The sequence below is a fragment of the Hyaena hyaena genome, unplaced genomic scaffold (genome assembly GCF_003009895.1).
Source record: "Hyaena hyaena isolate Hyena2069 unplaced genomic scaffold, ASM300989v1 scaffold_722, whole genome shotgun sequence".
In the NCBI taxonomy this organism is placed as follows: Eukaryota; Metazoa; Chordata; class Mammalia; order Carnivora; family Hyaenidae; genus Hyaena; species Hyaena hyaena.
The window spans coordinates 735112-758922 of NW_024081357.1; the positions used below are offsets into that span (position 1 = coordinate 735112).

The 23811-nt window shown below is 43.6% G+C and overlaps 1 protein-coding gene across 1 annotated transcript in view; it reads right to left on the bottom strand.

Moving 5' to 3' along the window:
- Positions 1 to 692: 692 nt before the first annotated feature.
- Positions 693 to 23811, bottom strand: part of DAPP1 (dual adaptor of phosphotyrosine and 3-phosphoinositides 1) — a 52645-nt gene continuing 29526 nt past the window's right edge. Inside the window, exons 4-9 of the mRNA XM_039217949.1 lie at positions 14665 to 14795; positions 9036 to 9083; positions 7711 to 7773; positions 6534 to 6619; positions 4106 to 4193; positions 693 to 2350 (exon numbers count right to left, since the gene is read on the bottom strand). Coding sequence (XP_039073880.1) covers positions 2282 to 2350; positions 4106 to 4193; positions 6534 to 6619; positions 7711 to 7773; positions 9036 to 9083; positions 14665 to 14795 — 485 coding nt within the window. The 3' untranslated portion in view covers positions 693 to 2281. The remainder of the gene's footprint in view (positions 2351 to 4105; positions 4194 to 6533; positions 6620 to 7710; positions 7774 to 9035; positions 9084 to 14664; positions 14796 to 23811) is intronic.

The window sequence follows — 23811 nt, forward strand, 5'->3', positions numbered from 1 at the left end:
ACATGATCATGTATTTAAATTTATTTTGAGAAAGCAAGTAAGTAAGCACCAGCAAGGGAGAGACAGAGAGAGAATCCCAAGCAGGCTCAGAGCTGTCTTCGCAGAGCCTGAAGCGGGGCTTGAAACCTCGAACCGTGAGATCGTGACCTGAGCCAAAAATCAAGAGTCAGACGCTTAACCCACTGAGCCACCCAGGTGCCCCATTTTTATTTTATTTTTAAAGTTTATTTATTTATTTTGAGAGAGAGAGAGACAAAGCATGAGCAGGGGAAGGGCAGAGAGAGAGGGAGACACAGAACCTGAAGCAGGCTCCAGGCTCTGTGTTGTCAACACAGAGCCCAATGTGGGGCTCGAACCAGGAACTATGAGATCATGACCTGAGCTGAAATCCAGGGTCAGATGCTTAATGGACTGAGCCACTCAGGTGCCCCTGTATGTATGTATTTATTTATTATGTTTTCCATTTTTAACTAAGAGCTCCTTCAGGACCGAGACTATTTCTTCAACTCCAAATTCTTCATAACACCCAATCTAACAGAAGTGGATTCTTCATTGCCATTTATGACACTAATCGGTTGTATTTCTTTTTAAAGTATAGATATTAAAAATATTTTAATAACAAAACATTACAGGCACAGCAAAATGCTTTTTAATAAACTTAACCAAAGAATATAAATAAACAGGACATATTTTACAAAAAAATAAGAATGATATTACCTACATAAAGAAAAACTCTTTGTTCTAAGAAAATAAAACATAAACCCGCATGTCTCAGTGAGGATTCATTTGCAACTGCTTACTTTGTGAACTTGACATAGTGCATTTTTAAGTTTCCATTTGCTTTATCTCATATGATACAAACAACAGTATACATGAAAGACCTTGTTGAAATACACAAGAGTGTATGTAATCTCTGAGTCCTAGATGTTTAAGTAACAGAAGAAACTTATTCATCAAGGTACACATTTGGAACGGCAAAAGCAGTGTTCTATCCTAGCCTCGCACCATACACCGTAATCTTTTGTATTTGGGGTCTTCCTCCGCTCTTATTTCCCTTCCAACTTCTATGTAAAAAAAAAAAAACAAAACAAAAAAAAACAGTATTAATAAAGATAAGAGAAGGGGTTAGAATCTGTTTGAGCTCTGGATGCCAGTTCATTGTTAACCTATTTCAATCCTCGTATTCTAATTTGAAAATGCGGCCTCGCACATCATTGTTCATTTCAGGCAGTTGCGCCTTCAGCTGGCCAAGGTGTTGCGCCTTCAGCTGGCCGCGGAAGTTGGTCTTGAATAAGGTGCAGGGCGCTGTGCGACCTCAGGGCAAGGGGTTCATTCCTACTTGCCCCAGGCCAACGCCTGCAGCTCGCCCCGGGGAAGGGACGGTCACCACACACTCGCTTGACAAGCCTCTCGGTCTGTTGGATGAAGACAACTGAGTGCTTAGAAGTACTCTATTATTGTTCTAGTTACAAGAATGATAACACTGTTACTATTAAACTACAAGTTATCTACTATGTTATTGCCTTTCCTCCAGTTATGTTTTCTTACTCTTTAAAACATTTCCCACAAAATGATTAAGAGATGTTTTTTAGGTTTTAACCTTCCTTTACCTTTCTCATCCCACCTAAGTGTCTCTAGGACACGTACTTCTCACAGGCTTGTCATTAGAAGGGAAGGAAGGACCCACTAGATTTCTGAGCCTGTTACAAAGAGAAAAGAAATTTCCCATTGTAGTTTTGTTTGGTTTTCTGTATAAAGAAAAAAAAAAAAAAGCAGAACTAACCCTGCCCCCCACCCTCAGTCTTTGGTGTTGGCTATTTCTATATGCTTTCTGTAGAAGCAGCCAAAGAAAGCACGGAGCTGTTCCCTTCCTGGTTGGTAGCACAACCTGGGTGTCGCAGGAACTGACCGTGACGCAGAACGGGACGCCCGGCACCTAGCGCCACGCAGCTCAGTGACCTCAGTGAGGGAAAACAAAACCCCTTTATCTTCTGTGGCGTGTTCTAAGAGTGAGCACGCCCGGGTCGGTGCTTCATCGGCTTCCACCAGAAGGATGATAGCTTTGGTATTCTCACGGGGATGACAACGTCCTGAAGGGCAAGCAGTGACCCGTGCGTGAGCAAACGTGGTGGGTTCCAAAAGGTCCAAATCTGCATGTGCTTTTGGTTTGTTTCGAAAGAAAAATCCTTAGTCAGCCTTCTTCTGAAGCCTGCTGTGGATCACAACATCAGGGACCGTTCCGCCCTGCTCCCGGGTCAGGGCATCCTTGGTCAAGGAAGGTCTATTTAAAGATGAACGACCGAGATCGGATTGTCCCTTCCCTTTGGTCGAGCTGCTTTCTTATTTGAGACTGTAATAGAGCAAACACACATGCATATTTACTGCTGAGCAATTTTAAGACCACAAACTTAACAAATATTAACTAAGCCATGCCGGTTAGTAAGGACACCATGCAACTAAATTCATTAACATGTGACACCCCCAGGGCGCCTGGGTGGCTCAGTCGGTTGGGTGGCAGACTTTGACTCAGGTCATGATCTCATGGTTCGTGGGTTCAAGCCCTGCATCAGGCTCTGTGCTGACAGCCAGCTCAGAGCCTGGAGCCTGCTTCAGATTCTGTGTCTCCCTCTTTCTCTGACCCTCCCCTGCTCACGCTGTCTCTCTCTCTCAGAAATAAAACGTTAAAAAAAAAAAGTGACGCCCCCAACCCGCACCGAATTTCAATATGGCTTTCTGTATTTTTTGCAGGATAAATATTGAAAAGTAGTTGCTGAAAACATGTACAAGTTGGGAATTGGCCTACTACTCATGGTAATTCATAAAATGCAGTACTATTCAATGAATCAAAATGAATACTTAGGTCTAAATTTATTGCCAGGGGAAAATGTTTATGACACATTGTCAGTGGAGTGTGTGTATAAAGAACAGTAAAGAATGATTAAATTTTGTTTTTAAATATCTGCACAGGAAGAAGTCTGAAAGTGTGTGAATTTGATATATATTTACTTTGATTTTTCTGTAATAATGATGTGTCACTTGCATAATTACAGAATACAAAGAATAAAAAATTGATTCATATCTGAGCAAATGTTTCATGTGCCAAAGTAGTTCCCCACTGAATATGAAATACATTGGAACTATCTAAAAATAAATGGGGGGAGGGGGCTATGTGACTTAGTCAGTTAAGTGTCCGACTCTTGATGTTGGCTCAGGTCATGATCTCATTCACGGTTTGTGGGTTCGAGCTTCACATCGGGCTCTGTACTAACAGCACTCAGCCTGCTTGGGATTCTCGGTCTCTTTCGCTCTGCCCCTCCCCTGCTTGCTCTCTATCTCTCTCTTTCAAAATAAATGAATAATAAAAAAAAATTTTAATAATAAAAAATAAAAATGAGTGGTATACTTATTTGGATTTTAAGCTGAAAATATAACCAAAAACAAAAGTCCCAGCATCTAGAAAAGAACACTCAGCAAGTTTCTTCATAAAAAAAGTACAAAAAGTTTTTTATGTTTGAAAACATTAAGAGTTTCAAGATGGTATTTATAGAAAATTTTAGAAAGCTTTAAGGACACGTTCTTGACTAACAACTCACGAAGCTGCAAAAACATATACAAAAAATGTATGAGGCGGGTGAATTATTATAAGCACTTTACAAGGAAGCAGATAAAATAAACCACATTTCATCCTTGATCTTCACGAAGTAACATACTGGAAGCTAAGGTAAGTTCCTCCAGCAAGCTTCCCTCTGTATTTGAAAGGATTTTCTACTATCAAAATATGGCAACTTGCCTCTGCATGACCTTCCCGTCCCACATGTCCTCCTCCAGGCAAAACTGGACCAGGCCACTCAATCAAAGGAAGACTCATCTTGAGGGCGTGAGGCTAAGGATCCAGGGCTGAGACCCCAGTGCAGCCCTGTCCTTTCTCTTTTATCCCCGTCTCCATGCCTTCTGTGTCTCATAAGAAACGGACTGTTGCACAAGCCTGTCAACGGACATCCCATTCGCTCTTGGGGATAGTCTGACACTTGCAATAGAAATATGTTTGAAGTCATCAATGTGTTATTTCCGAGTGCTAGACGTCCAGAGGACTTGTGTAACTCACCAGTTTCCAGCGTAATATCTTGATCCACTCATCAGCTTCTACTCCTGTCTTTGCACAGAGATAAAATGTCCTGAATGGAAACACCAAGCTGTGAAGATGAAAGAAAAACAGAAGATACTCCAGATGGTTGGTTGAATGTATTAGTTGAACAGTAATTAGAATATTCAGCGGGAAAAAATAATCAACAAAGAGCAACTTGGAGAACTGATAAATACAGAGTGATTCCTGCCAACAAACGGCAGAAATGTGGAGGAAGTTGTGGATTCATACTATTATTACTGGTCAGATTTCTATTTTCTGATGAAAAATCAAAGAAGAAAAAAGCATGTCCAGGACACTCACAGATCCTTTTGTTGCTTATGTCTTAGGCTGAATACGACACTTGTGTGTTTGTGCAGCTGATGTGTTAAATGACTCCGAGCCCCAGCTATGATTCAAAGAATCAGCAAGACAGATAAGAGTTTACTGCAGAAACCCATTTGTATTGGCTTGATTCGCTGAGAAATAAGCTGCTTTGTTGGATGGAGGTAGTTTTAACTAATTAGGACAGGAAAAAGAAAGATAATAAATCCCAACTATTCATTTTGCCCACCGTGTCATGAGTTAATCTCTGCTGGAAGAAGACAAACTTTCCTACAGGCATGAAAACTTATGCTAGGAATATGGTAGCTCTTCATTGCCTATCTCTCTTTGGCCATATAGTCAAATCTTTTGACTAAAAAGGTCAGCCCTAACTTACATCTTGCCCGTACTTCCTGTCTGAAACACTAAAAATCCTTTTTTCCTCTCTCATGAGGAAAAAACAAAAAGCCTTGAACTCTAATTCAGAAGGGTTTCTATATCTTAAAGCCAAAGCAGCATATCTTGTTTTATCAGTAATTAATGTTGAACAGACAAGAAGTAAGTCCCTGTGTATAGAAGGTAAATGTTATTGTGAGGTCCAGCTGGGTGGTGAGGGGACAGTGGCGGTGCGATCCAAAACTGGTTTCTGGAATTGTCATTGTTTGGTACTGCTCTCGAGAGACATTATTAATTGCCTGTTAATGCTGATAATTTTTCCTTTCTTCTTGTTAACAGAGGCCCAGGCAATAAATTATAATTAGTTGGAGCCAATTATGATCATACTAGTTTTCTAGCTTTCCCTGCTGCTGCTGCTGCTGCTGCTGGCCCCAGGCCCCACCCTTGGCCAGTGAGGTAGGAGGGGAAATCTGATAGAAGATTTCCGAGAAGACTTCTGCTTTCCTGATAAAAAGGGACAGACGTGGGTGATCCCATCCCTATACCCTTCTTCGTGATTGACATGAACATGTGAGGCCTACAGCTGGAGTATTATCTTGGACACTGAAGTAGCAAGTGAATTGCTAAAGGCCAGGAAACTGTGGAGACACTGGCAGCCATCTTGTCAGGTGAGGGACCTGCCTCCTGATTTGTTATATAAGCAAACTCCTCCCCCCGCTGGCTTGTATGGTACCTTTAAGTGAATTTTAAAATGGTATCCATTATTGATTAATGTTACAGAATTAATGTTAATTTCCTTGGGTGTGTTATGGTGACATTGTTATTTTTTTTTTATTTTTTTTTTTATGTTTTACTTTTATTTCTAGAAGAGAGAGAGTGAGACAGCGTGAGCAGGGGAGGGTCAGAGAGAGAGGGAGTCACAGACTGAAAGAGGCTCCAGGCTCCGAACTGGCAGTCAGCGCAGAGCCCGACGCGGGGCTCGAACCCACGAACCGTGAGGTCATGACCTAAGCGAAAGTCGAACGGCTTAACCGACTAAGCCACCCAGGCGCCCCAGTGACATTGTTATTCTTCAAGGGTATACACCCACGTGTATATGGGTAAAGTGCCATGATGTCTCCAACTTGCTTTCAATTGGTTCAGGAAAGAAAATGACAGGAAATGGCAAGATATTAATAATGCATCTAGCTGAAAGGTATGTGGGTATGTTTGAAAAATATGAAAATAAAGTTGGTGGGAAATAAGGCACTCCTTTTCAAGACACGTCTCATTGGCATGATGCGCTGATTAGGTTAGAGCGACACACTTTTGTGTTATCTGCCAGAAATAGTCATACTAATACAAATCACCCATCGTGACAGTCAGCAAAGTTAAAATTGAGTAAAAAACTCCAAAGGAATAAAGCTAAGATGTGAGTGGCATCCTGCCACATATGTACTTACGCAATGTACAACATGAGCAATTATGCCATCAGACCTGCCTATTTGTTTAAGTCACTTTAAACGAAGTGTTATGTCATGCTCAGCTGGAAACATTCCGAACATTCATGTGCTCTGTGTTTGTTCAATCCGTGCCCCTCAGATCAAGACATTTGTACACATTAAGACATACAGGGTTTGTTTTTTATTCATCAGCTAAAATAACTGTCTGCCAAGACTTTTAAAATCATTTTCTTTACAAGACAACTTACCAAAAACAGTTTACTCTTTCCTGTGAATAATCAAATTGTACAGCTGAACATTCTGTTAAGTCTAGGATCCGAATTGGTTCTGGTGACTTTAAAAAAAAAAAAAAAAAAGGAAAATATCAACCTATATGTCATCACAATAAAACACACAAATTTGTCCATCATTTATCCCTCTAAAAATCTTTACTTTCACTAAGGGGACTGATCATAGAGAACCTTCCTAAGGGAAGTCATAACCCTTGGTTTGGGGATTGGCTATTCATGAAACTGAAATTTAGGAAGAGATTGTCTTCATCAATTTAAATTTGGTGAGGTAGGATTTTTAAATTTTTTTAATTTAATTTTTAATTAATAATTTATTTTTAATTTACATCCAAGTTAGTTAGCAAATGGTGCACCGATGATTTCAAGACTAGATTCCTTAATGCCCCTTACCCATTTAGCCCATCCCCCCTCCCACAACCCCTCCAGCAACCTTTTGCGTGTTCTCCATAATCAAGAGTCTCTTACGTTTTGTCCCCCTCCCTGTTTTTATGTTATTTTTTGCTTCCCTTCCCTTATGTTCATCTGTTTTGTATCTTAAAGTCCTCATATGAGTGAAGTCATACGACATTTGTCTTTAGCGGGGATGGATTTTAATCATAGAAGGGAGTCATGTTTTTCTTTCATGTTTTTAAACTTCTACTTCCTCAGAAATTCAGTGTAGGGAAAATGAGAAGAAATAAAATAACTTCAAACTGGCTTCATGAAATGGGCATGGGAAACGGACATGCTTTAATAAAAGGAGAAGCTGCTACAGACAGAACTAATACATCCCGGCAAGAGAACAAAGCCATTGCCCTAAACAAGAGAATGATGTGCCCTGGGAAGCTGGCTTAGCAGTTCAAGAGAGCGGTTTCTGGGACACGCATCTCATCCTTGCAGAAGAGCTCTGCTCAAGGCACCTGGCTGGAGCATGAAGCTCTTGATCTCGGGGTCGTGAGTTGGAGCCCCACGTTGCGGGTAAAGATTACTTAAAAAGAAAAAAGACTCCCCTCATGTCAGGAATCAAGAACACACATTTCCAATCATTTATTGATGTTTCAGGTACTCATAAGGAAAATTTCAGAGATTTCAAAGGCAGATGTTCCTTGCATCTAGAGAGCTGATTTTTAAAGGGCAAATGCATTATGTGTCTCACCATCTGGTCTTTGAAGTATTTCAGCTCATTCCTGTGCAATGTGAACCATCTTGTTTTCCAGGTCTGAGAAAAAAAAAAAATCATTAAAACATGCAGGTTTTGAATAGAGGAGTACTATATTTGAACTGGATAATTTCCTTTAATGTGAACAGTATCTAAAAGATTAGATCCAATAAAATATTGTTGTGGCAGGTCATTTCTGAAGAAAGGGTTCAAAATGTCTACAAAAACGAAAGTGATTTCATGTATTAAGTTCGTAATGAAGATAGAGATATTGACATACTTAAGCAAATAAGAAGAAATAGTCTATCATAAATATCCAAGGTGATTTGTAACAAACCCTTAAATGTCTGTCTTACTGACTCTATAGTAAGAATATATGTCATTTTGTGAGCACCTACAATGGGCTACATACTATCCGTGGAGGTTCATATATATTATAGCCAGTCCTTACATGATGCCAAGATTCCTGTTTAACAAACTGAAGTTTAGGAACCTCAAACCACATAATTCTCTAAGACTTGCCTAAGAATTCCATGGCATTGGTAGCAGGAAATACTATTCCTCACCTCCTCAATCCTCCATACTGACAGAGCCCTCATCTTGGGTGGCAATGTGTCCAGTTAAAAGAAGTAACAGAGAACTTAAAAATAGATATGCTATGAATATAAATGCCCCCTATCCTTAAGGAGCATCCAGTCTGGTAGGGACGCAAATAAACAAATATTTACGTTGAATTCAAGAAGGCCAGTACCCATGAGAAAGGGTAAGTGCCCCAACTCCTACAATAGGGAAGAGCAGATCTATTCCATGAAGGCCTTCTTGGTACAATTACATAAATGGAGGGACAGTTGGATACCCCAGACTCGTAAAGTTCTAAACTGTGTTTTCTTCGGGATATTATAACATAGTTACATCAATGCCAGTGAAGTTTTGGGCCTACTTTTGGGTAAACATTTTATACAATTTTGACTTCTTTGTTAAAAAAAAATTAAAAAGAAGAATGTTCTAGAGTTAACTTGCTACTTTCATCCTCCATCCTTGATTGTTCCATTAAAAGGACCGTAGGTTTTGAGGGGAGGGGGAGGGTATTAACTGCAGGCTTCTCTTACACATTTGACTTTGCCAAAGAAAAGTCAAGTGATTTTCCAGAATTTTGACCAATATTAGTCATAAAGATCAACTCTTGAAACAGAAAAAATTTACAACTGGGCCAAAATGAGTAGGCAAGCATGTTTTAGAAAAAAATGTCAAAGTGAGAATTGAGCCTACATGGCATGCTCTCTTTCTCTGTGGCCGGCACTAGCAGAAGCACATTTCCTTACCTTGACCAGGCCCCCCTGTTTGGTGAGGTAACCCTCTTTGGTGCCCAGCTGAAAAAGAGAGAAGCACAAAGTAAAGCTCAGAACTATTGCAAGGTGATTTTTGTCTATTTCTGTCCTATTTTAAAATGAATCACAAGTTTGCCATCGATCTTTGAGTAATCACCTTCTGTTCTTCACCTAAGCACTTGAAAATCCTCCCTGTGTGGGGAGAGACTGTTTTCAGACTTGATTTTCTGGGGGAATCCTATAGCAACAGACAACAATTGAGAGACTCTTCTAACTTGAGTTAGCAAGTTGCAAAGAGTAAGCCACATCACATCACTTGTAAAAGTCAGTGTTGGGTAAAGTGTGTCATGTGAAACCGTTGCTTTGTTGCACGGGTATTAGGCAGCAAGACATGCACCCATATGTTCATGTTGGTTCAATAAATTTGGAAAATGCAGGACTGAGTAGGGACATTTCTTTACTTCCCAGAGTCTGTATGATGCCAATATGTCTTGTGAATTTTAAGAGGGCACATTAGAAATAGCATTTCCCCTATTTATTTTATCACATGATCATCCATCATCTCAGTATCTCTTTTTCACAGACCATCCCCCCCAGACCTCTGTTCCATGGAAAAGACTTTCAGGAAGCAGATTTATTTGTACTTGAAGTGACAACGAGTCCTTTCTTAACTCATGTAGCATTAATTCAAGGGTAACAGTATCACATACATAGCTAGCACCTATAAAAATGTAAGGCACGGTGGGGAACCGTGCAAAAGGAAATATGCCTAAAACAAGGACCATAAAGTGAAGACTTTATAACTCCATACATTCCTGAAGAAACTGAATTTTTTTTAATGTTTTTGGGGTTTTTTTTGTTTTTTCTGAAAGAGAGAGAGACAGCATGAGCAGGGGAGAGTCAGAGAGAGAGCGAGACACAGAATCTGAAACAGGCTCCAGGCTCTGACTTAGCTGTCAGTGCAGAGCCCGATGTGCGGCTCGAACCCACATCGTGGGATCATGACCTGCGCTGAAGTCGAATGCTTAACCAACTGAGCCACCCAAGCACTCCTGAAACTGAATTGTTTATAGGATATTTTGTCACAATTTATCTTATATTAGTAAGATAACAGAATAAAGAGAGGAAAATGTGGAAGCAAAGGAAACAAATTTTAGAAGGAAGGAGTCGTTAAAACAAGGATGAATCCCACAACAGGGAAGCTAAGGAAGCTGACATTTTATTTTTACATCTTAAAAATTTATTTATTTATTTTGAGAGAGAGAGAGAGAAAGCAGAAGAGGGGCAGAGAGAGAGTGAGAGAGGGAATCCCAAGCAGGCTTTGTGCTGCCAGTGTGGAGCCTGATGTGGCGCTCAAACCTGCAAATGGTGAGATCATGAAATGAGCTGAAATCAAGATTCAGATGCTTAACCAACTGAGCCACCCAAATGTCCCAGGAAGCTAACATTTTATTTTATTTTATTAAAAAAAATTTTAATGTGTATTTATTTTTGAGAGAGAGATACAGACAGAGTGTGAGTGGGTGAGGGGCAGAGAGAGAGGGAGACTCAGAATCCGAAGCAGGCTCCAGGCTCCGAGCTGTCAGCACAGAGATCAATGCCAGGCTCGAACCTACAACTGCAAGATCATGACCCAAGCCGAAGTCGGATGCTTAACCAATTGAGCCACCCAAGTGTCCCAGGAAGCTAACATTTTAGATAGGACTTATTCTGTGTCGGGCTCTTGAAATATATTATCTCCCTTAACCTTCACCAACAGAACCAACTTGTATTTCACATTTCCCAGAGCCCAAACAGGACTGCGGGTCCCCATCCGCCCCTCCTGCCAACCTGGCCGTGAGAACAGCGCAGGAGGCCTCCTCTGTGACTCGGCCACATACCACATTCAACCCACCGTAAGTCTCGTCTCTTCTACCTTCCAAACACAGCCTGACGTTCACCACTTCTTACTCCCACTGCCAGTTTTCCCCGCCCCTGTCTCACTGGACTGCGCCAACAGCCCCTCACCGTGCGCCTCACTCCAACTTTGCCAAACGTTCCACCATGCACTTAGTGGTGAGAACGAGCTTCTTAAAAATATTAAAACCTCATGTATGTCGCTCAAAACTCATATAATTTCTCCTCGACACTTGGAACAAAAAATAAATGCTTTACCTTATCCATAAGGCCTTTCATATTGTTAAGACAGCTGGCATTTTGGACAGGATGATTCTCCCCTACGTGTGGGGGCATAGGTAGCCTCCATGGCCCTTGCCTTTTCCACGAAACAAGTTTTCGGGGGTTCTCATGCTTCTGTATGTCTTCTGAGGAAGACACCAGCCCTTTTTCCCAGACCTATTCTCAAAATACGCTTGCAGAACAAACAACCCTAGTGCAAGTGGGGGAGGAGAGAGGAGGGAGGAGAGTAGAGAGAGGAAGAGGGAGGAGAGAGAGAATCCCAAGCAGCCTCTGCACTGTCGGCATGGAGCCTGATGAGGCTCGAACTCAGAAACTGTGAGATCATGAGCTGAAGTTCGATGCTTACCCAGCTGAGCCCCCCAGGCGCTCCTGAGCAAACGACCTTAGAAGATAGAAATAGTGTTTCCCTCTAGAGGAAAACGGGGACAAACAGAAGTCCCCCTGAGGCTGCAGAGCTTTGTTAGTTTGCAAGCAGGGTGAGGTCTCAGGCCCTTCTCAGTTCTTGACACCCATCAATGCCAGGAGGGCCCCAAAGCACCACGAATTTCCACTCAGCTGGGCGGCAGGCCCTCGGAGAACTCCACTGTTGTAGGCAATCAACCCCTCCTTCCCTCAAGCATCTCATGTTCCACCCCTTTCCCTCTCGCTCTCTTCATGCCAATCATTATGATCTTCTTGCGAGTCTGCAAAACACCTTAGTTTAGTTCTCACCTCAGAGTCTCTGTACTCTTCTCTCTGCCTGGGATGCTAGAAAGCGATGACAGTTTTCTGTCTGCGTTAATGCACAATAGACTTCACGGGTTTGTCATTCTGCAGTGGGAGGTGCAGTCACGCCCCACCAATCCGTCACCACTGTTTTAAAAACTCCATTGTACAGAATCCCCTGTGTCCAGTCATCCTGAGATACCTGGGCAGGAGAATCCATCCCATACTCGGAGTGAGCAAAGAAGGTGAGACATAAGACTGGCAGAATTTGGTTTAAAGAGGTCCCTTTCTATCTAAGGTCTATATCCATATAAGCTACATCCATGCTCACGCCAGCTCTACAGATCGGCTCTTGCAATTTACTGTTGATAAAGAAGGCAAATACTAGAATATGGCGCCACTGACTTTGAGCAGGGGTCTCGGGGTGGGGGTATAGGTGAGGAGAATGTGAAGTCACCTTGACGGGACAAATGACGAAAGAGATGTGAGGTGATTAGTGGCGCAGTAAGGATGGATAAGGAGGAAAGTCAGGGAGGGGTGGGTTGGCCGGAAAATGATTAGGGGGTAAGCCTTGATTTGGCCTTTGGTCCCTTCTGACTTGAGACCATTCCCTGTCTTGCTTTTAGAAATGTTGCTGGTTCTGAGGTTTGGTACTCCCTCTTCCCGCTCTAACAAAGCTAAAATACCCCTTTCAGCCAACTCCCACAATGCTTACTTTCGAGTAGATATAGGGCAGAGTGACGAAAATGTAACACACGCCCGTGAACCAGGCTAGGCTACAGAGCTCCGATGACAAGCTAAGATTCTTGTCCTGAGAAGTGTCAGCCTGCCGGGGACAGCAGACACATGCAGAGACGGTTATTATTAGCCTCTGGTGTGACGACGGCAGGGTCAAAGTGAGCCGTGTGTGCTCTGCATGCACAAGAGGGTCATTTTCAAGAAAGCTAGGAGGGGCCCCGGGAGGCTTCCTGAGAGACACTGATCTGTGATGAGCCCTGAAGGGTGAGGGGACAGCAGCAGTGTTGACAGCGTGTCAGAGGCAGGGAGGGGAGAAGGTGCAGAGCCAGAGGGATGCACGTGGCTGTGAGCCCGAGAGGAGCACAGGTGAGGCCACAGAGAGGAGCAGGGCCAGGTGCGCAGGGAAGACAGCGGCCACACCCAAGGTTAAGAGGGAGGTCAGGTGATCGATCCGCCTTTTAAGAAAGATCCCTGTGGTGGCAGAGTAGATAAAGTTCTGCAGAGACAGAGAGGCCACACATTTGTCATTTGGAGCCAAGAACCTTCAAGGGATGACTGTTTTCAGCTGTCATGGTTCCTGTCTAGAGTTGGTTCTGTGTGGTTCATTTGTTGTCTTCTTCACTCTCCGCACAAATCCTGACGCTTTATACGGGGCTTATTTGGCAAACCAGGAAGAGAGGAAGAACGGGAGAGCCCGAGCACAGGGCAGGGGAGCACTGCTTGGTGGGGTCCTTGCAGGCTCACGGCTCAGAAGCAGAGGCAACAGAAGTGGACTTGAGGCGCAGTGAGTGCTGCTGTTGCACTGAAATTGAACAAAGGCCCACGTTGCAAAGAAGTGCAAATGTTTTCTGTCTGTCCGTCCGTCTGTACCCTTCATCCAGGGGAGGAAAAAAAGAATAGGAAAAGAATAACATCCCCGAGTTTTATAGTCAAAGTGGGGAATATTGTTCCTTTGCAGACATTTGAGATGTAAAAAAATTTTTTTCATCCTTTTTTTTTTTTTTTTACTGGTTTTTATTTTTTTTGAGAGAGAGAGAGAAAGAGAGAGAGAAAGGAGGTGCAGAGAGAGACAGGGACAGAGGATCCAAAGCAGGCTCTGTGCTGACAGCAGACAGCCCAATGCAGGACTTGAACTCATGAATCACAGATCATGACCTGAACTATAGTCAGACATGTAACTGACTAAGCTACCTAGGTGCCCCTTTCAAATTTTCTTAATATAAGAAACTTGTGTCAGAATAATAGTTTAGCCAACTATGTGAACCTCAAAATCTCTCACCCATTCTACCAAGAACTTGTTTAGCTAAGGGAGGAATTTAAGTGCCATTTTCTTCTTTTTTTATTTCTAATGTTTATTTTTTTCTTTTTGAGAGAGAGACAGAGGGCATAAGGGGAGAGGGGCAGAGAGAGAGAGACAGACAGACAGACAGACAGACAGAATCTGAAGCAGGCTCCAGGCTCTGGGCTGTCAGCACAGAGCCTGACATGGGGCCCAAATCCACGAACTGTGAGATCATGACCTGAGCAGAAGTTGGACACTTAACTGACTGAACCACCCAGGCGTCCCTAAGTGCCATTTTCAAAGTACTTAAAATGCTATTACTATGGCATTCTATTTTTTGAAGATTAGCCAGTTGGACCAGATGAACTGAGTTATGGACTTCAACCCTTATGTTCCTTTCCAGGTTTTACATCACAGGTTAGAATTTTTATTTGAACAAACATCCCTTTAAAACTACCTAACTCAGTGTACCTGGTTGGCACAGTCAGTTAAGTCTTCAACTTCGGCTCAGGTCATGATCTCACGGTACATGAGTTCGAGCCCCACATCAGTCTCTGTGCTTACAGGGTGGAGCCTGGTTGGGATTCTCTCCCCTTCTCTCTCTTCTGTGCACACGCACAAAAATAAACATTTAAAAAATATATAAAACTATCTAACTCTTACTGCACATGACCACGTTTAGACAGTGAAAGTGCTGCAGTCCCATGGAGGGCCACTTACAGAAGGTGCAGTGGGCACAAGGTCATTTTCCGTTCTTCCTGTCTGCATTGCTGTGTGAACCCGGACGGATTCGTAAATGGAAGGTTCCTCCACTTTCCTTGGATAGGGATGTTTCAGAACAATCAGAGTGCCTGGATGAAGATAAAAGAACATAATCAAAGAGGAGCCCCAGAAAGAAGGTCCAAATGTTAATGACCAGATAACTCTGGCTGGATGTCAGTCTCGTGTTTTTTTACCTATTCACTCACTCGTTTCTAGACACGTATCGAGTACCAAGTTTGTGCCAGGCACTTAAGCTGGGCGCTGCAGTCGTAACGGATGATGCAAGGGTTTCCATACTCCTAGTGCTCAGATGGATCCAGCATGGGATGTCACTTAACGGGCAGTTGTAGGCACAAACAGGGTGACAAAGCCAGTGTCAGAGGGGTGGACAAAGCATGCTGGTGGTCCCCGGACCCCAGAAGATCCCTCCTAGGGAACACTTCGGAAAAGCTTTCGTAGAGGGGACGATGTGGACCCAGCCCTTAAGCTGTCCCTGGAGGTTTACCGGGCAGGCTTTAATAAAGCCATGAGGACCCTCCTACACTGTTGGTGGGAATGTAAACTGGTGCAGCCCCTCTGGAAAACAGTGTGGAGGTGCCTCAGGAAACTAACAATAGAACTCCCCTATGACCCAGCAATAGCACTGCTAGGAATTTACCCCAGGGATACAGAAATGCTGATGCATAGGAGCACATGGACCCCAATGTTCATAGCAGCACTCTCCACAATAGCTAACACATGGAAAGAGCCTAAGTGTCCATCAACAGATGAATGGATCAAGAAGATGTGGTTTATCTATACCATGGAATACTACACCGCAATGAGAAACAATGAAATCTGGCCATGTGTAGCAACATGGATGGACCTTGAGGGTGTTATGCTGAGCGAAATAAGTCAGGCAGAGAAGGACAAATATCATATGTTTGCACGTATAGGAGGATTAGGNTATCCTATGTTTGCACTTATAGGAGGATTAGGAGGAACTTGACGGAGGAACAAGGGGGAGAAGAAGGGCGGAAATGGTGGGGGAAAGGGAGAGAGGCAAACCATGAGAGACTCTTGAATGCTGACAAAAACTGAGGACTGATGGATGTGGGGGGGAGGGGGGAGGGGCATGGAGGAGGGCACTTGTGGGGATGAGCACTGGGTGTTATGTGGAAACTAATTTGACAAGAAACTATTTGTAAAAAAAAAAGAAAAATTATATCACCTCAAAAAAAATAAATAAATAAAATAAAAATAAAGCCATGAGGGCAAAACCCAGTAAATGCACCGGGGCATGGGAGGATTTAGTCCATAGACCTTATGTCTCGCTAGTTTCAGAACAAACTTGGTAACAAATCAGTGGATCTCAAAAAAGCGGGACTCATAGCATTTTGCCCACTGTCTCCTGCCACCCACTTAACAAAATAAGCTATGTGAAGCTTTTGCCTTTTCCTCAAGTGAACTTGACCTGAACTGGCTTATGTGTGATTGCCTTCACTTCCATCTGGAGGAGGGGATTGGGCAGCAAAAGGGCTTCAACAGGGGCCCGTCTTTGGGGCCTTGGGCATGGCACGCTGGAGCTGAGAGCCCTTCTGACACCACGTTTCTGACCTTCCCCCCTCTATACCCTTCCCTTCCCCAATCAACCAGCCCAGCAGGAATGAGATATTTTACAAAAAGAGTAAGTCAAGGGTTTTTTCCCCAAAAGGCTTCTTGCTTTTTATTTCACTGGGTCTTGTAAAGGCAAGACAGAGATTATACCAAACATGGTGTGTGTGGGGGGGGTGAGGGGGAGATGTAAAGAATGCAGTAAGTCATCCAACAAATACTTATTGGGCTATACTCTGGGAAAGACACTTGACCAGGCAGAAGGAATACAACAGCAAACAAAGAAGATATAGCACGTGATCCTCTACTTGGTGGGGGGGGGGCACGCAGAAAAAAAATGAAAAGTATGTCAAGTGAGAGAAGTGTTATGGAAACCCTAAGAAAGCACAGTAAAGGCATAGCGGATGATGAGGGCAGCATCCGGAGAAGGTGGTATTTTAAAGGGTGGTCAGAAAGGCTTCTCCAAAAAGGTACTTCAAAAGATTATAGAAAGTATGGACCTTGAATTGGAGTAAAAGAGAGAGAGACACGAGTAAAGAGAAAAACCACCTCTGCGATTAAAAGGCACTTGATAATAATAATAGACCTACGAACAAAGCCAAACCATTCCACGGTGCTCGAGCAAGCGCAACGTACTGGCTGCAAACACACAGCCGTGGCCTCTGACACTGCGCCTGCATGGCGCCCTGCTATCGCTTGAAAAGGAACACTGAGAAGAGCCAGGAGAGGGTCCTTGACCTTGGCCCCAGAAAAGAATGAGCCTCTGGGCTCCTCCTCCTTGAGCATCCAGTTCATACCCGTAGCATGAGGATTACAGTGAAAACTGGCTGTTGCAGGTATCAGACGGCCCGGCCCCACTCTTGCACACTGTCAGTGCTCTCCCGTCAATGTGACCCTTTCATGAGAACAGATCCAGTCATATGAGGACAAGGGGCCAGTTACAGTTTTACAGTCAGAGTGAAAGCAGAGACATGTAAATCTAGAGCAGCCGTTGTGCAGCTCAGGGGCGGTGTGACACAAGCCCAGCATGCCAGATGCTTGGTGAGTGTGCGGTCGGCTCCACAGTGACCCGTCCCGGGGAGTCACCCCCACTGATGTGCCGGTCGGTCACCGTGGCATTATGGAAAGAGCCACCACTGCTACTCAGTGCCTGTTGACCCTTGGACGATCGTTCTAGCTTCTGTTTCCTCCCCAGCTACTTGAGAATAATAACGCTGTCTTCACAAGGCTCTTTGAAGCACCAAATCAGAAATGTTTGTGAAAAGGATAGTGAAAAAGAAAATGTTAGATGTTACTAGGCTTTGATACAGAGTAGTTTTACATTCTTTGTAAAAAATTTTTTTTAATGTTTCTTTTTTAATTTTGAGAGAGAGAGAGACAGAGGGTGAGTGGAGGAGGGACAGAGAGAGAGGGAGACACAGAATCTGAAACAGGCTCCAGGCTCTGAGCTGTCAGCACAGAGCCCGACGCGGGGCTCGAACCCACAAACCGTGAGATCATGACCTGAGCCGAAGTTGGACGCTCAACCGACGGAGCCACCCAGACACCCCAGTTGTAAATTCTTAAATGAAAATCCAACGATTGCGTCTTTGGGAACACGGATTTTTACATGTTGAGTTTACAAAGACCCCCGTGTGACATTCTGCCAGGAGTGAAGACAGCAGAGTCTCGTAGCCCCTGATGGCAGCTCTGAGATGTATCGGTGCCTCCTAAAGTCTTCCGTCTAATCGTGGAGGAGAGGGGACTAGACCCCAGGGCTCAGAGCAGCTCCCAAGTTAGAAAAAATGTGAAATCTTATGCTTTCTCCCTTTCCCATATATACTTTTTAAGTTTATTTATTTATTTTGAGAAAGAGAGCAAGCGGGATAGGGGCAGAGGGAAAGAGGGAGAATCCCAAGCAGGCTGAGATCAAGATCTGAGCTGAAATCAAAGAGTTGGATACTTAACCGCCTGAGCCACCGAGGTGCCCCTACTTTTCCATATGTTTAATACTAAAATAATTTTTATAAGGATCCAAACTACGTCTGTGACCCATTTTTTTAAAAAAAATTTCTAATGTTTATTTTTGAGAGAGAGAGAGACAGACAGACAGACAGAGAGTGAGTGGGGGAGGGGCAGAGAGAGGGAGACACAGAATCTGAAGCAAACTCCAGGGTCTGAGTTGTCAGCACAGATCCCGAAGTGGGGGGCGGGGGGGCTCAAGCCCACAAACCGCAGGATCATGACCTGGCCTGAAGTCGGATGCTTAACCGCCTGAGCCACCCAGGCGCCCCAATATGAAAATAATTTTTTAAATGATGCTTTAGAAAGATGTTTCTAGCCACTCCTTTTCTGGCACGTACCCAAGCATATACCTGTAGTGGTTTCCTATTGTTTCTGTAACAAATCACCACAAACGTAGTGATTTAACACAACTCAAATTTATTACCTTACAGTTCTAGAGTCATTAGTCTGAAATGGGTCTCATAATCAAAAATCAAGATAGTGTCAGGGCTGCTTTCCTTCTGGAAAGGCGCTAGGGGGGAATCCATTCCCTGTCTTTTCTAGCTTCTAGAGACTGCCTGCATTCCTGGCCTGGTGGCCACATTCCTCCATCTTCGAAGCCAGTAACAGCGTGTCAAAGCCTGCCCACGCTGCTATGTCTCTGGGTCTCCCTCTTGTGCCTCCGTCTTTCACTTGTAAGGATCCTTATGATTACAACGGACATGCCTGGGAAATCCAGGGTACCCTCCCCAGCCAAAGTCAGCCGACTCGTAGTCTTAATTCTACCTGTAAGCCTACTTTCCTTGTGCCACATAACAGAACATATTCACAGGTCGAGGGAGAGACATGGGCATCTTTGGTGGGGGGGCATTATCTTGCCTATCACAGCACAGTGCCCAGGAGATAAGCATAGCCTTGGGGGCCAGCTGTGCCACAGTGTAAGGATCTCTGGGTGCAGCCTGAGTCACAATGCTATAACCACTTGGTATTATAAAGCCATTGCCTTTGCAACAGGTACATTTCCCAACCCTGTGAGTCTCTTCGAAGGAGGTACAGTGCCAAGTTTACCTTTGTAATCCTACCTCCTGATACAGATGCTAACATAATGAAGGCTTGATGAATGAGTGCATAAATGGATGCCGTAGTCATTCAGGCTTAAATCAGAGAAGAGCCTGGAAGGAACCAGCCTCCCAGGCCCACAATTACCCCGGTTGGGGGGCAAGGTCGAGTACAGCTGTCCAAATCTCTGCTGGGGGGAACCAAATTCTATTTTGAAAACCTCTTCTAAAGTTTCACCAACAAAAGCTAAGCTGAGGGAAATGATATTGAGTCAGCAGGAAAGTAGAATTGACTATAGATTGACTTTACCTCATAAGACCATGAAGGAGGCTGGATTGAATGGGGGAATGAAGAAAATGGCAAAGTACTTATAAAATGATAACTTCCACTGATAAAAATCCAGCCTCCTGAAAGACAGGCCTTCTTAGCTGGCCAGTCTGCCCAAGAGAAAACAATAATACATAGACTTCCCTGCATGGCTGCTGGGCTAACAGTGATTTCCCCTTCCCTAGAGGTTCCCCATCCTTGCATGCCAGCGTAGATCCCCAGAGACCCTGGGCCTCTCTCACAAATACCACACTCGGGCTGCACTCACAGGACTCACTTCCCGGGGATCCACTTGGTTTCTTTTCCTGAGAGAAGGCCTACTAACTTCAGTATCTGAACAACTTGAAGGAGACTGTTGTTTCCTGCCTTTGGCATAGAACCTGGTCAGAAACGCTCGGTGGAGGTCCACTTTTGAGTGATCAGAGCAGGACCGAGGCAGGCATGTCAGTTTGCTAAAAGCTTTAGCGCTGCCGTGATCACGGGGCTGATTCTTTACTGTCTCTTGGTGTTCAGTCTGCCTTTAAATTCAGAGAGGGAATACTAATCGTTACCAAAAAAAAAAAAAAAAAAAAAAAAATCTGCTCGTTTCCCTGTACTCCCCTCCCTCCATTTTTTTTTTTTTTCTAATTCAGCTAGCCAAGGTTGGTTTCTGTCATTTGCCATCAAAAGAAACTTGTCTAATGTAGCCATCACAGACTCACTGTATTTCCATCTAAGGTCCAAGGTAGTGCCTTGGCCCCATAAGGGAGAAACTTGGAGTCAGTGATATTCAGGCCACACTAATTCCAGGATTTGGTTGGAAGATTCAGCTGAAAAGCAACAGGAGGCAGGGGCCGGTGGAGGGAGGAGAGAGGAAGCTGTGCAGCCCAGCTCCTGGAAACCTGGCTGCGAGTTTCACTTCGGTTTCTGAACTACATGAAGGAGATTGCTGTTTCCTGCCTTTGATATGAAGCCTGGTTTCAGAAACACTCGGTGGAGGTACATTTTTGAGGTGATCAGAACAGGACCAAGGGAGGCATTTCAGTTTGCATTGGCTCGAGGGTAATTTACAGGACACCCACTCTGTATGTGAAGCTGTGAGCCTGTACTGAAGGACCCCTTATCTTGTATCCTAAGGCACTTCGGAAACACAGGAAGAGCGGTTCTCAAGCCTCAGGCATTGGTTTGAGATCTGAAACGGAGTGTAGCACAGAGCACAGCTAGCTCTTAAAGGGGAAACTTATTTAGAATATTTCTTTTAGGCACTAAAGCTTGTGCTCGCCCATCAGGTTTCCAGCTAGACTGTAGGATGTTGGAGGGTGAGGATGGTACCTGATTCATCACCGCATCGTCAGTAGCTAGTAGTCCTCAGCTCGTGGTTGGCTCCCAATACATGTTTGTTGAATTAAATGAGAGTAAAACTACATACTACTCAGGCTTCATTACTGCCCTCAGGTTCAGAAAACAAGCTTTGCAACTGGCGTGGACATGGCGGATTCCTCTGTCACTTCCTGCCGGTGGGAAGTGGCTTTCTAGAGGGAGTGACGGGAATATTCAAGATCTTTCTCCTTTCTTCTTTGCAGCCTGCTCTGCAACTGAACTTTAATCCATCGTGAGATGGTGCTGGTCAAATGACGTTCGCTTACATACACAGGGGCTTTAACAGTCCCTTTCCAGCTTCACAGTGAGAAGTACACAGAGGAAGGAGAAGCAGATCAGCTGGCCAGGTCAGAGATTCTGTTAAAATATCCAAGTCAAGTCAGGCTGCTCTTTTCGGAGCGGTCACTTTATCTGACCTTTCATCTGAATTCTCTGTGGAGCTGGCTTAAAATTTGATGACATAAATACTTGATACATACGAATGTAATTAACTGTCCCTAACTAACGCTTCACGGTATACCAACGAATGTGCAGCTCTTGCATACAATATGATGGGATTAGCCATAAAAGTGCTTCGTTAGAAAACAATAATAGTGATTATTGATGCCAAGCTGAAAATGATTTTGACGGTCTTTCATACCTAATCTCATTCAGTCTTCAACAACAAGTCATGAACTATTAAGGTATGAACTATTAGATCACCGGCTCTGATTCATAAGATGATAAAACTGAATCTCAGAGAGGTTACATAATTTGCCCGAGGACACACAGCTGGTGAATGAATGACAGAGGCTGGAGGTGAACTGGGAGCTCGCGTGTTTACTCATTATGGAGTAATGGAAACTCTCTACGGGCCCGTGAAATGTACTTTATTGTGGGCCCGAGGGCGTACACAGAAATCAAAATTTGAACAAGCAGATCCTTGAGGAGGCAGCCTGAGGAAAGGAGATGAGAATTTTTGCCTCAACGTTTCTCATCAGGCCTCAGTTTCTGCATTTGTAAAGGAAAAATTAAATGGTCTATGGGATCCCCTCCCATTCTAATATCCTATAAATCTAGTTACACACACAGGCCCAATTCAGGGGCAAGAGAAACCAGGGCACTTAGTAACCAAAGGTGTGTCCTGTTTCCTGTAATGCACTCGATCCATTTAATGTACTTTACTTCTGACATCATTGTGTCTTTGTGCCTCATTTTCCTTTTCTTCCACATTCTCATTCAGTCTTTACCTTTTACTTATTTTTTATAATGTCATTTTATATTTTTTAATATTTATTATTTTTTAGAGAGAGCACAAGGCAGGGAGGGGCAGAGAGAGCGGGGGAGACAGAGGAATGTGGGAGCTTCACGCTGACAGCAGAGAGCCGGGTACGGGGCTCAAACTCAGGAAGTGTGAGATCACGACCTGAGCCGAAGTTGGACGCCCAACCGACTGAGCCACACAGGCGCCCCAAGCTTTACATTTTCTTTTACCGTATTATATTTACATAGGCTGCCTTATATCTTTTCTGGAAAGACATAGGTGCAATGGGCATATGTATGTTTTTCTAGTCAGCCTTTTTATGTTTTAAGATGTCCTCCAAGATAACTTCCCAAGTGGCAATTCATGTAAATAACACAGGAACAGCGGTAAATACAAAGACAGAAGTTCAAATTGATTCACGTTCTTTACAACAATGCCTTTACATCACATACCAAGAATACTGTTATAGACCTTAAAGAAGAGACCGCGGGATAGCCCTGTGCTGTCCTACAAACATCCTGTGGCAGGGATCTTCCCAGCCAAACCCACCCAAGGTCACGCTGTGCTGTGGCGATGCCGTGCTGCTGTGTCGGTGGTAGACCAGGGTCAGGACACAGTGAGGTGAAAGGAAAGCCCCTAGGCTTGAGAACCGGGTTGGCTCGGATTTCACTCTCAGCTCTGATGCTAGCTGGCTGTGCCAAGCTGGCCAAATAAGGTAACATGTCTACGTTTTTGTTTCCTCATCTAAAATTGGGACCACTTTCACATTACCGCGATCGGTTCAGGAGATTCAATAACTTGATACCTGTGAAAACATCCCATGGAAAGCTCAGACCTCGGGAAGCACTCCATACGTGTCGCTTCCGTATTCCCTTCCCTGCCTGCCTTTTCCTTTTGCAAACACACCTTATGACAAACGAAGAAAACTTGCTGTTTTTGGCAAGCATAAGCTAAAGGAGTGATTCTTGGCTGTGGTTTGGCGGAACTCTGAATTGTCATCAATTATTTTCAGAAATGGCACACAGTTCTCAAGCTGCAATGAGTTTTAACTTAATTATTTTAAAATGCCACTTGAGTAAAAAGGCTGGTGTTACCAAATAAATTAATAATAACTACAGCAGTTATCAAGAGGTTGGGAGTCCCCACGTCAAAACAAAAAGAGAAGTGGAAATCTGACATTTACGAAGAACCAGTTAGGATCCTCAAAACTGAGAACTGATTATTATAAAGGGTAAGTACAAACTTAGCATTTGATTTATGTCATACTTTTTCATGCTGAGTAGGTGTTTAAAGTCACAACACAGTAATTCCTATAATAAATTATATATGACAATTTCATATACAGAAGTATTCTAATAGAAACACAAGGTAGTAGGAAAGGTGATTTTTGTTCTAATAGCATTAGGACATTTAAGGATAAAGATAAATGCTGGCTACATTTAAAGAATATATATGTATGAAACCTAGCTAATTACAAGAGGGTACAGTAAAAATTAATAATGGACCAAACGCATCCATGCTAATAAAAAAGTCTCAAATTT